Genomic DNA, 15,114 nt, shown 5'->3' on the forward strand with positions numbered 1-15,114 from the left:
CCAGAACCAAGCTGTGTTCTCGACAAAACCGGGTCGAACAACCGAGACATATCACCACATTGTCACGAACCCTGGGGCCAGAGTAACAATGAGGCCCTATTGGCTGCCAGCGGCAAAAAGGGAGGAAATAAAAGCAGAAGTAAAAAAAATGCTGGAGTTGGGGATCATCAAAGAATCCCACAATCAGTGGTCCAGCCCAATCATGCTGGTGCCCAAACCTGATGGCACCACAAGATTTTTGCAACGACTTCCGGAGACTAAACAAAGTATCCCAGTTTGCACGTACTCCATACCTCGCATAGATGAGCTAGTGGACCATCTGGGTAATGCCCGGTACTTGACTACCCTAGACTTGACAAAGGGGTACTGGCAGATTCCCCTTGCAGAAGATGCAAAGGAAAAGACTGCGTTCTCTACACCAGAGGGTCTTTTTCAATATACTGTCCTCCCTTTTGGACTACATGGGGCCTCAGCTACCTTCCAGTGCCTCATGGACAAGCTATTACACCCGCATAACAGTTATGCTGCTGCCTACTTGGACGATGTGGTCATTCATACCCCAGAGTGGGAAACCCACCTGGAGAAGGTGGAGGCAGTCCTTGATACCTTCAGGTGAGCTGGCCTTACAGCAAACCCTGCCAAGTGCGCTGTAGGGTTTACAGAGGCCAAATATCTTGGCTACATTGTGGGAAAAGGTTTGGTAAAACCCCAAGTGAACAAGTTAGAGGCCATCCAAAATTGGCCCCGACCAAGTCGCAAGAAACAAGTCCGGGCGTTCCTAGGTGTGGTGGGGTATTACCGACGATTTATCCCCCACTTTGCCACAAGGGCAAGCCCCCTGACAGACCTAGTGAAAGCCCGTGGACCTGATCTGGTGAGATGGTCTGACGCAGCAGAGGAAGCATTCACAGACCTACGGACTGCCCTCTGCAGTAACCCCGTACTGATAGCCCCTGATTTCACCAAGGAGTTTATCCTGCAGACGGATGCATCGGAAGTAGGGTTGAGGGCCGTTCTATCACAGATGGTCAGGGAGGAGGAACACCCAATTCTATACCTCAGTTGGAAACTCCTTCCAAGGGAACAAAAATATGCAGTGGTGGAGAGAGAATGTCTCGCTGTAAAATGGGCCATGGAAACATTGCGCTAGGACCTGCTTGGGCGCAGATTTCTCCTCATGACCGACCATGCCCCTCTTCAATGGATGCAGCGGAACAAGGAGACGAACACAAGGGTGACCAGATGGTTCTTATCCCTCCAACCTTTCCAGTTCTGTGTGCAACACAGAGCAGGGAGCCATCATGGCAACGCCGATGGCTTGTCACGTGTGCACTGTCTGGCGTCCCAAGCTGCCCAACCCCTTGGCATTGAGCAGGGGGGAGGGATATGTGACAGACCCAGACCAGTGGGGTACAGGAGTCTGGTAGAAGGCAAATATACTGGTCACTGGATGAGTAGTTTTCTGTTCCCTGAATGACCAGAGCAGAGGCTGCACTAGAGTAATCAGGAACCTGCTAGAACCAGTTAAGGCAGGCTAATTAGGACACCTGGAGCCAATTAAGAAGAAGCTGCCAGAATCAATTAAGGCAGGCTAATCAGGGCACCTGGGTTTTAAAAGGAGCTCACTTCAGTTTGTGGTGCGAGTGTGAGGAGCTGGGAACAAGAGGCGCAAGGAGCTGAGAGTGAGAGGGTGTGCTGCTGGAGGACTGAGGAGCACAAGCGTTATCAGACACCAGGAGGAAGGTCCTGTGGTGAGAATAAGGAAGGTGGTTGGAGGAGGCCATGGGGAAGTAGCCCAGGGAGTTGTAGCTGTCATGCAGTTGTTACAGGAGGCACTATAGACAGCTGCAGTCCACAGGGCCCTGGGCTGGAACCCGGAGTAGAGGGCGGGCCCAGGTTCCCCCCAAACCTCCCAATTGACCTGGACTGTGGGTTCTTCCAGAGGGGAAGGTCTCTGGGCTGTTCCCCAACCCACATGGTGAATCTCTGAGGCAAGAAAATCCACCAATAAGCGCAGGACCCACCAAGATAGAGGAGGAACTTTGTCACAGTTGATACTTTTCATGTCCTGAAGCAGCCATTTGACAAACCTGTGGACATATACCAAATTTGTTGAGTCTGGGATCTCACAACTGTTTCTCTTCCCCTTTGAATGGATTGTGCTGAGGCTGTACCTGCAGTGCCTTGCCCACAGCACAATTCACCAGTCTACACAGATTTAAGGGCAGATACTCTGTTCCATTCTTCTCCCTCTGTAACAATCCTATGTCATCCCCCTTCCCCACACACCGCTCCCAGCACAGAGTCATGCTGGGGGTAGTGAGAGATGGCATGTGTTGTTTAACTAGCAGATAGTCCCTTGGCTTTGTTGCTAATGGGTAAAAGTTAGAAGAGCTTCAAGTTGTTCAATCTTGTGCAGGCCTCTGACTGGGGACTGGACAGAAAACTAAGGAGGTGTAACACTTTCCAACACAACTTTTTTGCCTGGTGTAATCTTGGTAAAACAAAGAATCTGTCCCTTTAGATCTATTTTGCCTCATTTTTAATAATGAAGCTCTTTCTTAATTGCATTCACTATTTCAGAGGTATTAAGACAACCCAAATTATAAAACACCAAACATCATGTGGAACACAAAGTATTATTGTGAAGCTGATAAAGTGTCACAAATTCAATCCCTTGAGGATTTTATTTCATTTTGTGGCTTCCGCAAAAATATCTAGTATTCCCAAAGCTTGCAAAGTATAGAGTAGTATTATGTAAAACAGAGAATCCCTCTTTATTTATAAGGGTGATATTGAACATTATACACGTAAGTTAATTATAAATAATTTTATACTACATTACATTCGGTTGACAAACATGCACGGACAAATACACACATGTTCATGGCCCCCAAACAAGCTTACACACACACGCATATGAGATTTTGATAGAAACTCCTTAGCTTTCTGCATTTGTACTTTAAAATTCCACTGTGACATGCTTCAGTGATCAAATTTAGCCTCCAAAATTGGCACAAGAACTTTTTTGTATTTTTCATGTAATTTTTATCATAGTAAATACTAAGGCTCCATAATAGCTCCATGGTGACTCCTAATAGAAAGAATATCTACATCCAAGAAGAGGGCTGAAACATGATGCAACAGAAAAATGAACTCTGTAGTAAGAGGTCAAACTTTTCAAAGAGGAGGCCTGATTCTACATGTAAGTATCTGCAGTTACTGTGATTGCATGCACAAATGGCTTAATAAACCTTTAGTAATTAATTTGCACATGAAGTCATAGGAACTGCATCATCAAATACAGGGAGGCAATTGCATATGGATTTTTGCACACCAATACATTGAAAACTGAAGCAAACATAGAGTTAAATTAATAGAATACTCAGGGCCAGGTCTGCAAGTGCAGTAACTTTTTTTACAAGCATCTGGTGATATGTGCCACATATCTGAGACTTTAGTCTGTGCCTAGATGTATTATTTATGATCTTTTTTTCTAAAAATAAATTCTAATCCACCCTATCCTTTCCCCAAAAGAAATGATCCTAGCATTACTATTATATCCATCCAAACTTGGGTTCAAGAATTTGTGTTTTTGTTAGGTGTTTGTAATATCTTCAGCTGCTGCATGAGAAACACAGAACCCTGAACTTGAATCTTTGCAAGAATTTAAGGAGGGTAATTAAGTTCAGATACTTCTTTTAAAGATATCATTATTTTAATACTTTTATTGCATTTATATCGATACATTTTTGTTAGTGATTTGAAAGCCAGAGATGATCATTTAAAATTAAAAAAATGAAATGTTTTCCAATTCACTTTTAAAGATCTATTAGTGCTGCTGTTATAAACTTGCTTCTTACGGTATTTATGGCTCAGAAGTTGAATTCACAATGAAACTTTGAGCCCAATCACCAATGTAATGGGGCAAAATAGGGCCCTTGACATTCTTTTTTTTTCTTCAGCAGGAATATTTTCTCTAAATAAATTTTGGTCTGTAGATCATTTATGAGTAGTTAATTATTTGTATTTATTATTCCAAACTTTAGAAGTCTTGATTAGTGGACGCATAGGTAACATGGTATTTTTTCTGTTCCTTGTTTGCAGCGGCTTAGCTCCAAATATATATACCATACTCTTACGGTATGTCTCCACTGCAATCAGAGGTGTGACTTTGCTAACTTGTTTTGATCTAGCTAGCTCAAATGATAACAGCAGTGAAACCAAGACAGAACAGGTGGCAGCATGGACTAGGCACTTGAATACATACCTAGAGTCCTGGGCAGTGCTGCAGTGGCTTCACTGCTGTTGTTATTCAAGCTCGTTAGATCAAAGCTAGCTCAGTTACCTCTAGAGGTGCTGTGTTCACACCTCAGACTTCAGTGTAGACCTACCATTATATTTACATTTCTTGTCAAATAGTTGCCTTTCTAAATTCAAAATTCACTCTCTGGCAATATTCTCCAATACAGAATACTCTATACCTGAAGAAGAGCTCTGTGTAAGCTCAAAAGCTTGTCTCTTTCACAAACAGAGGTTGGTCCAATAAAAGATTTTACCTCACCCACCTTGTCTCTCTCATATCCTGGGACTGACACAGCTATTACAACAACGCAAACATTTTCCAAAATCTTCTTAAAATTTGCTGTTTCTGTGAACTTTCCAGTCAGTAAACTCGTTTACTAGAATATTATCAGGGAGCAAACACAAATGGGGAGCGAACACAGGTGAATTCAGGTTGTTGGGTTGGTTTTTTTTTAAGTAACTGAAAATATTTTGAGGTATTCAAAAGGTTGCATAACGTTTATTATTTCCCTATATAGCACACTGGAAGTACAAGTACATTCCTGAATAGTTGCTATTCTGAGTACTCGTTTATCAGGGAAACTAGTTAGTGAAGCCATTAGCAAAGCAAAATCTTAGTTAACTGCTGCAGTTTTATAAGTAATTATAAGAAGCTCAGTATGCCAATGTTGGAATATATTCTTTCTAAAGTATCCTACTCACACGTTTCAGATAAATGAAATTTATGACGGAAACACTAGGCCAGGCACACATACTTTCTCTCCTTTGTTCACTATTGAGAGACATGGTTGACAGGCCATTTATTAAGTATCGTTTCTAGGTTATGATGTACACACCTTAGCTTCTTTAGTCATGGTGAGATGAAACAGAAGCAGAGAAGCAAGACAGAGGATCTTTTGATTCCTAGTGAAATCATGGATGTGATGAATGATCACTGTGACCAGTGATTCCATATGGATCGGAGACATGAACTATTAGCATGGCAGCTGGAGTGTAGCACTGGGCACACTATTGCAGGGTAGTGCATTAACACTCTTTGGCACTAGCTCATTCCAATGATGACAGGCTCGTTGCTGGCAGTCATATCAAAATGCCACACACAAGTTTTAGAGGCTGTAATGCTTCAGGAAAATATTCAGTTACTACTTACTTGCCAGTAACAAAAAACAGTGAAGGAAACATGTTTGTGCTGGCACAAGTGGCAGAGTGTGAGACTCTGAAAACTTTTATACCTGCTAAGGCACATAAATTCAGTTAGCAATATACAAATGCTTGTGGATCACAAGGTCACATGGGAAAGCTGTGATTTCGAGTGTATTTCTTACAGTTTTCTGTTGGTCCATTCCATGAAGGCCAATAACTTAGCTAGTTAATATTACTCTATTGCATTCCATCTTTATATTTACTGTGTCTGACCACAACATACAATCAATGCAATAGGTTCTCCAGAATGTGTGTTAAGCTACCGATTTCCCCTGAAATGTATGTTGGTACAACTTCCATCTGAGAATATTTTAGCACAACTCCTACTGGCTCAATGAATGAGAGGGAAGTCCCTTCAAATTGCTCCAAAGAGCTATTACTTTTGAACCACAATTACCCTTTTTTGCTTTTGCCCAAGATACTGTGCATATAATATATAGTAACTGCCATTAAAAGGTCATATTTTGCCAACAGTTCCCACCGACCGGCATATAAGATACCACATTTTCCTACTATATTTAGAATAGGGAATATATGCAGTAACTCTGATAGTACTGTTTGATAACACTTGGCAAATTTTGATTTTTTAATGGCAGTTATTATACAGTGAATCACTCATAGGATGAGAGATTTAGTGTATTATTATGTCTACTTATATTTGGCCTTTGGATGGAAGTCACAAGATCCTACTGGGGGAACTGCATAAATTTTAATTCAAAGTGTGTGTGTGTGTGTGTGTGTGTGTGTGAAAGAGAGATGCATTAGGAGTCAGAGGGTACCAAGCAGATATTCTAGCCCTTTGCATTTGAGATCTAGAGCTTGCCTTCCTTGCAGTTTTAGCTCAAGGTGTAACTCAAATGTTACCCCTAACCTGACTCCTGTGCACACACAAATAGCTCCAGTTAAGTGGCTTTAAACTCAAGCTAGCTGGCCTGTCAGGAGGTGTGGGTTCAAGCTCAAATGTTGCTGATGCAGGACCTACTAATTCAGTGGGGACTCAGTTACTCCGAACTGCTACTACCATCACTCTGAGCGGCTTTTTGTAGTGTGACTGCTCTCTTTAGAGCAAGGCTAATTTAAGAGCTGTTAATTCGAGTGTAGATAATTCAAGCTAATGCTGTAGTGGAGTCAAGCCTCCCGGCCTTAAAATTTGAGTTGGATGCACTCTGATTTTTAAAGGATAATATTCAGTGGCAGTTGTGCCCCTCCAACTCTGACCCTGTTTGATGAATCAGAAGAACCTACAGATCTTGTAAGTGTGGGACCTAAAGAATGGCCCTGATCATTGCCTTTGTCTTGTATTATTTCCCAGTTATTGCTATATGTGAATTTGAGATTGAGCTTAGTTTCAGAGAAGAGGATAAGGTGTAGAACATTCTGCCTGCCTGCCTGTCTCTCTCTCTCTCTCTCTGATCATTGGAAATGACACACTTGTATTGTTATATTATGATCGGAAAATCTGGATCCCAAATGCCCACAGAGTAAAGTTGGTGCCAGGATGTAGAAAGGGCCCTTCTTAAGGAGGGAGAGAGTTTGGAATAGAGGTCAATGGTGGGGGCTGGGGTATGGATGCGGGAGAGAGAAAGAAGAAAGAAAAGTTGCAAGAAAAATGTTTAATCGTTTTTAGAATTTTTTCATCACTTTCCCCATCCCTCAGATAGGATCCAGGCCACCAAAATATGAGCATATATTTACAGTATTAGGCATATAGTATTTCAGGTTTTTGTTATTAAAAAAGCCATTAACATAAACAGTCCCCCCCCACTCATATGTATCTTCCCTCTCTGCTCCACCTCCCCCCACACAGTGCATCTGGCAGTAATTTATAGTGGTAACAGCAATTTTCAGCTACTAACCAATCCAACCTAACACAGAATGTCCCGGTCTTGCTGTTGTAACAAGTACCCTATAAACTCGACCATTATGTGTTGCTGGAGGTTTTTTGTTTGTTTGCTTGCTTTTGGGATGTTAAGGTTTTCATTGTTAGGCCTCAAGATATCAGATATAAATTGATCATAAGAAATACATTCCTATCAAGTTCCTTTTGGTAGTATAAGATATAGCATTTCTGCACACAACACTTGAAACATTAGATGCTTTTAGACAGTATAAATGCTTTTTATTTAAGTCATTCTCTCTTCCTTTTTAATATCGCCACATCCACTTCAAGAATAAGTAGTTTAATTTCTATCATTTGCAGAGTATTAGTGTTGCTATACATACCAATGGTTGAGCTATGATACATGTGCTTGAAAGAGCCTGCAACGTACAGTGTTCATTCAGAAAACTCTGAATGAAATTAATTCATATGGGTCTTAAAAACTTTACTCTTGCGATTGGAGTTGTGTTTTCTGGCTCACAGCATTATCACAGATGATTCTTATTCTTTGAAGGGCTGCATAAATGATAAGAACATGGATGCCAAAACACTGAGTATAGTTATATTTTAATACTGAAGTTTTGGTGCTTTCAAAATCCTATTAAAACCCCTTTTAGTTTTATGTTATGTATATTTTATTCTATCAAGATACTAAATGCTCTAGGTTAATTTTCAAAACATCCGAAGCATATGTTCCTCATGGAAAAAGAACAACAATTTAATAGGGATTAAAGTAAAAGGATCCTGTGCTAGAAACCAATTGAACTTAGCATAAAATGCTAAATTTAATATAGGGTTTTATTTAAATCATTCTGTAGGCATATCTAACAGGGATAAAATTTTCTATTAAATTCTATAGGATGGTCCAAAACACCTATGGAAAAGGCATCACTCACTATTAAATTCTATAGGACTTTTCCATAAAGCAATGATTCAGAAACTATGACATCTTTAGCAAGAGTATAATGCATTAAGTATATAGTTCCTCCATGAGGCGGACCTGAAGTAGGCAGGAAGTAATGATGGACTACACAAAGAGTCAAATCCTACTCTACTTATTCATATAAGTTGTCCTGTTGTATTCATCTTGTACAAGTAATGCAAACAAAAATTGGTCTTGTATACCTGACTGGACTTTTAATGCTGGTTGTCTTCACGTTTCACTGGGGAACACCCAGTAAAATAGTTAAATTAAACATCATTTGTGTAGTTTTAAATGTTTCAGGGGATTACATTTGAGACATTTTCTCAGGAGCAGTTTCCTATCTAATAAATAATCATTTATTTGTAGAGTCAAAATAATTGTAAACATTGCCCTTCAATTTAGTCAGAATTGTTTCTCCTCAAATACTTCTTTCAGACTGATACGTTCAGAAGAGACTTAAATGGTGGTATAAGTTACCTCTCAGTACATTGGTGTGAGTCTATGTAGGTGGCATTTATACATGCAGAAGAGTGGGGTTGGAACAAGAAAAAGAAACAAAAGGTGCACAAAAGAAAAAAGAAGCTTCCCACCCTCCTACATCCTGGCTACTTTTTCTACTACAACTTTCTCCTTCCTCTCCAATTTCTTACAATAGTAACACACATACATTTACATTCCGACACTAGGTTGTTGCTGAGTCCTGCCCATTTATGACACCTCTGAATTTGGCCCATGGTGCACAATCAAGAAGATACATAGGGCTATATTCTGCTTTCTTTTACAGCCCAGTGTATTGCAGTTAAAGAGTGACGTCTACAAAAGCTAACAGACATAACTTTAACATGTTTGCCTTTTTATACAGTGGTAGTTCAATAGCATGCTGCTGAATAAACTATTGAGTAAATAGCCTCTAAGAAAATGTCTCAGGCCCAAGCAACTGAGATATTTGAAACTAGTATTTAAAACTAGTAAAAATATGGAGAGAAACAATTCTGCACTGGCAGAGGGATGAACTAGATTATCTAACAGATCTTTTCCATTACTGACATTGGGAGTTAAATTTTATATGCCAATATCTTCTTTAGTTGTTTCTCAGGGAAATCTCCGATGGAGTTCAATAGAGATTTGCAGGAGTGTGGACTCCAGAATTTAATTTTTAAATTGTAATGCTGTATCTCCCCATATTGATCATTCCTTGTGTGTGTGTGTGTGTTAATTTTCTTGTATCCTTCTTGTAGCACACACACTTCTGCAGCTGGAAGTGTGCGCCTGCTGCGTTGGGAGATCCAAATGCATGATATGTGCCATCCCCAATTCATCAGTTAAAGTGCTGAATTTCCCATATACTCTGTTAGTCATATTTGAAAATACCTTGAGACATGCTGTTTTGTTTTCCAATTCTCCACTGTTATCTCAAGTCCCGTTAAAATTAGGCTCTCATGGGAATAGGGAAATTTCCAGTGGTAAATATTGGGCCTTGTTCCAATTCATTCTCATCTACAGCAGAACACAGAAAATAGTTAACACAATAAATAGTCTGGGCAACAGGGACAGTGTTCAGCTGCTAGCAATCCCTTTTTCTTTTTCTAGAGGAGACAACCATTTTGAAGGGCGGATACATTCACAAACTGTGGTTACAATTTTAGACTCAACAAGCAATTCTGGAAATGAATCATAGCCCTTCCAAGGCTGCAGGCTCCCTGCCTGCTTGTACCTTGGCATGTTGAACTGCAGTTGAATCATTTTCATCAACCACTGCTTTGGTTTTTAACCTTCATTTGCTAGCCATGCACATGGTAGGAAAATGCTCCCTTTTAGCCCTTCTATTAATAAGCATTCAAATTGAATACATTGTTTATCCTATTCTATTGTGTTTAACAAATACCTTCTATTTTTTTGCCTTTTAGACTTAAAATAGATTTTAATGACACCTGCTTCATATGAAGCATTAGAGACAAAGGCCGCAGGAGTGTTGTCTAATGGCTAAAGCTTCGGGACTTAATGCTTGTTGGTTTTATTCCGTGATCTACCCATTGACTTACTGTGTATCCTTGGAAAAGCTGCTTAATTCCTTAAAAATTAATATTACCCATCTGTAAGAGAAGCATAATAAATCATTACTTGTGTTGTGAGGCTTAATTCATGTTTCTACAGCACTATGACATCCTCAGATGAAAATACAAAATATCTTCATTATACTAAGCTTGACAAGCAAATGCCAGTCTTACTATTCAAAGGGCCTGATTCTCCTCTTACACTGATGAGAATGTGGACTAATCCAGTTGAAGTCAGCTGTGTTTCACCAGTGTAAACTGGTGAAAGAGAAAGAGGAATCAGGCGCAATATACTGAAAAATGAGATCATTATGATAGCTTGAAATTTAATAGCAATGTAACATCAATGGTGAAGACATTTGACAGGTGTATAGAAGATCAAACTTCTTTCTATTTCCACTGACTAGCCAGAGAATTCCTCAGAAATTCCAGAGTCAAGTAACAGTTGCATCTATTTTCAATTACCTGATTTAGTTTTCGAGAAATTAACAACAGAAGTTCAAATTAAAAACATGTCTCAGTGTTTTTGGAAACTTTAAAAATAGGATCTTCCACCTAGAATCGGTATTTCTAAAGCTTTTTTTTTTCATAATGGACTTGTGTGATATTTTTCCCATTTAAAGGTACTTCCTATAAAGCATCAAAGAAGGCTGCATATTTGCCAGATTCAAGTATTTCATACTAAAGTGTCTGCTTGGTATGAAATCAGACAATGTAAATGCAACCCTTCACCATTTTCATTCATTAGTTTTCATTCTCCTTTGCATTAATTACTTTATGCAAGCACATTTACTGGATTATTGAAAACAGAAGTATTGAATAAGCATAACTTTTTGAACATATTTACTGAAGTTCTTATTCTATGCTGTCTCATCTCTGCTGTATTCCCTTATTTTTTTAATAGCTGGCAGGCTCTCATTTAATACTAGTATGATAGAAAATAATTTGAAGAGTCAGCAATCCTGTTTATCTTTAATTAAATGTTAGTAGCTAAAACATACTGGACCGAATTCATCCCTGATATAACTGCATCAAATTCAGTGGAATTACACCAGAGATTAATTTTTCACATTGTATTTCTTCTTTATTTTGCTCCTATCTCGAGCATGAATCAAATGAATCATAAATGTATAGTTTGCATTCAGAAATCTAACAAACGATTTGATTAGATTTCTATTTTCCACTAGCCAAATCCTAGCAAAGTAGCATATAGAAAATAGGATTGAGATTGTAAAAATGTGGGATTATCCTGAGGATGTATCTCTTTATCTGATTTATTATTTTAGTTTTTCTAATTTTTAAATTGTTTTACCAAGTGTTCTCAGTAAATCTAAAATATTCCTTCCATTTATTTAAGGAATATAAACTGTAGCTATCATCTTGTGTAGAATATGTGCTACTGATTTCTTAATAACACAAGCTTTTGCTTTCCTAATGTCTGTAGTCACAAATTTATTTTAAATTCTTTGTCCTGGCACTTGCAAAACTCATTTTCATGTATAACTAAGGGCCCTCAACATATATTGTATCTACTACTGGGGCCTGGTGTCTAACGGGCCTGTAACTAGGCCAGATCCGGCCTATGTAATGCTGTTTGTAATGAGAAATCTAAACAGGGAATGGCAGTGAGGCATGACAGGAATGTGTTTCCATTGGAGAAGTCAGTGTAGAGAAAAAGTATAAGCAAAGCCATGTCCAGAAGGCCTTTTCAGCTGGCCAAGGCGGAAGACTAATGTTATTGTACATTGGCTGTCACCCTGCCAGCCCTCCCTCACTGATTTGTTTTCTCTTATACTCTCTCTCTCTCTTCCTCCCCCCCCCCTTCTCTGCCGACTGTTTGCTCAGGTGGACAGTGACACCATTTGGAATGAGCTGCATTCGTCCGGCGCTGCACGCATGGCTGTTGGCTGTGTCATCGAACTGGCTTCCAAAGTAGCCTCTGGAGAGCTGAAGGTGAGGTCTGGGTTGCGTGGTGTGTGGGAAAACGAGGGAAGAAGCTGAAAGAGAGATGTTATTTTTCTGGAGTTGTGGCGAGGGTGGAAGAGGGGAGAGTGGGAAAGATGGTCACTAAGGTGTGGTAATCTAAATACTCTGCTAGGTAGTTGGCAGATTTTATTACTCAAAGCCTTCTGTTCACAGGGGAAAGGTTTGCTGTCAGTATACTGTAGTATTTTTTTTTTAACACAGAGGTGATTAGGGAGCTACAGTCCAAGTTAAAATTACTCATAGTATGTACATATCTGGCAAGCTGTACTGGAATTCCCTTTTGAAGTGATTTTTAATATGATTATTGAGTAGTATGTGTAACCTCAAAATACCACCCAGAGAGAGGAAAGGTAACTAGTGGACTTGCAAGTTACGGAGGAATAGGGAAATTGTTGATTAGGGAGGTAATGATCCAGAATATGCCTTTCCATGAAACAACTTCAAACTGACTATGCTTCATTGTTCTTCTTCTCCCACCTTATTTTTCTCTTTTCTACATGATCTGAAAAGAATGATGTACAAAACCCAAATTATTCCCAGTCTAAACAATTTATAAAAGCTCCAGACGTGACAGACTTGGACATTTTATTTGGTATTTTAACACCTCTATTTAAGGTACACCATGTGCAGCTTGAATGCAGAGTTACCCCAATAAATATTGTTGGAGCTAACATGGCTTCTTAATGCAACTGTGTATACATTTTCTTGTCCAAATACTGGTGGACTTAGTCCTGTGACCAAAGTCTAGGTAGGAGGTAAATATTTTAGGACCAACAATATAAATTGGAATGAAATTATGGTGAAATTCCTTCATCTCAATTTTACTTCAGACAGTATTTCAATTATACTCTAGATAGCGTAGTTCACTTAAATACAGAACCTCTTTAGCTCAATTTCAAACCTGGATGTTGACGTTAAGTGTTTAAATCATGAGTATTTTCTGACTGTTTCCTTGTACTCTCCTGTCAATCTGTCTGTATCCATCTGTTGCCTTTTGTCTTCTACTTAGAGTGCGCTGGGTAAGCTCTTTTGCTCTGTGTTTGTACACTGCTTAGTTCCTGGTCCAGGACTAGGGCTCCTACATGGTCTAATAATATAAATAAACGAATAAATAATAAGTATTTGTGATTTAAAGCACCAAATGAAGAACTGGGACACCCAAACATATGGCCATATTGTGGAGCCCTCTACTCAGGTTGAAGAGTAATCCTGCCGACTAAATGTCAGGCCTTTATGCACAGAAGTTTGAAAATTGGGCCCTGTTTAGTGCTGTGCATACAGTTTCAGAGCATTGTTCCTGGCCAGAGGGACCAATGAGGGATCTGTAGGGATTTTTAGCAAGCTTTTATCTTTGTTGACTGTAGGTTGCCCTGCAGAATGTAACAGGGTTTAAAAGGAGGACTAGATAAGAATAATCAGATATGCTTTATGTGCAGTTGACATGACCAGGATCTGCTGCAAGACCTTTATTGCTTATCTCCACGGATTTATGGAGTCTTTCACACTGTGTGATTCTTCTTGGTTGTTTATCTGTGTGTAATGAGTGGCTGAGAAGAATAAAGCATCAGCCACTGTAAGACCTCAGTTGCCACTGAAGTGGCTGCAGTCTGGAAGTCAATATTTTAAATCTAATGCTAATCTGCTAATTACTTTTTAAATAGTAAATTCAAAATTGAATTTGTCTAGAATTCAGATACTCAAAATATTGTCATACATTTGTTTGAGAGACACAAAATGCAATTGTTAGGAGCCCTGATGATGAAGTCTGCACCTTAGATGTATTGAATCAGCACATTCCCCAGCCAGCCCTGCTGCATCCACCATGCCTCTCACTGTTCAGCAGCATCAACTTTTGGCACTACACTGGCTGACTGTAGACCCCTAGTGGAGGGAGGTTGTGGAGACTTGTGGCACTACAATACAATTCCTGGTAAACTTTTCTCAGCTATGGACCCTCAACTTGGGTGTATGTAAGCAGAGGCCAGTGTCAAACCTAGGTGAATATTGTTACAGGAGTGCTCTGTAGATGAAAGATGTCTATGTAAATAATTAATAGATAAGGTTAACTAGATGGTGCTCAAGAATACGGAACATAGTTCATGGGGGGCTTTAGGACCAATAGTAGTTGTGCATTACAAATAACTTGTGTGTAGCTCTTTACATGTGTGAGATCTTATCAAATATGGCCCATGGACTTCACTGGTGAATCAGGCTCTTGGGATGAGAGCCTCACCCCTGTCCTGGGCCCTTTAAGACAAGTAAAGGGACCAAACATTCCTGTGGAAGAAGACCTTTGTCCTGCAGAGGGAGCATTCCCTCAGTGCAAGCCCTGGTGTAGTGGGAGGGAAGAGGCATGCTGGGAGTGAGTACAGGGCATTGTGGTGTGAGTGGGGTCGCAGTACACAGTGCTACAACCAATAGAACCACCCAGGAATGCTTCAATAATTCAGGGTATGGCTACCTGGCAATCAGAGGTGTAACTGCAGCACATGTATGCATACCCAGAGTAGCTTTGATTTAGGTAGCTCTAATAAGCATAGTGATGCAGCTGTGGCAGTACAGGTGGCAGTGTAGCCTTGCTGGTACGTACTCAAGCAGCTAGCCCATGCCACTGCCCATGCTACCATTCTTATTTGAACTAGCTAGATCAAAGCTAGCTCAGTTATGGCTATACATACTGCAATCACAACTCCTGATTGCTGTGTAGAGAGAGCCTAAATTATGTCTGGGACTTCCAGTCCCTGGAGCAGCCCAGCATCAAA

The 15,114-nt window shown here is 39.9% G+C and overlaps 1 protein-coding gene across 12 annotated transcripts in view; it reads left to right on the plus strand.

Moving 5' to 3' along the window:
- Window positions 1-15,114, plus strand: part of HDAC9 (histone deacetylase 9) — a 650,822-nt gene that overhangs the window by 498,237 nt on the left and 137,471 nt on the right. For all 12 annotated transcript variants that reach the window (XR_010598283.1, XM_065583246.1, XM_065583245.1 and 9 more), the window contains one exon: window positions 12,212-12,319. Coding sequence is in view for 11 of the 12 variants with exons in the window: in XM_065583246.1 (XP_065439318.1) it covers window positions 12,212-12,319 (108 nt within the window). In the remaining variant the exon portion in view is untranslated. The remainder of the gene's footprint in view (window positions 1-12,211; window positions 12,320-15,114) is intronic.

The sequence above is a fragment of the Chrysemys picta genome, chromosome 2 (genome assembly GCF_011386835.1).
Source record: "Chrysemys picta bellii isolate R12L10 chromosome 2, ASM1138683v2, whole genome shotgun sequence".
In the NCBI taxonomy this organism is placed as follows: domain Eukaryota; kingdom Metazoa; phylum Chordata; order Testudines; family Emydidae; genus Chrysemys; species Chrysemys picta.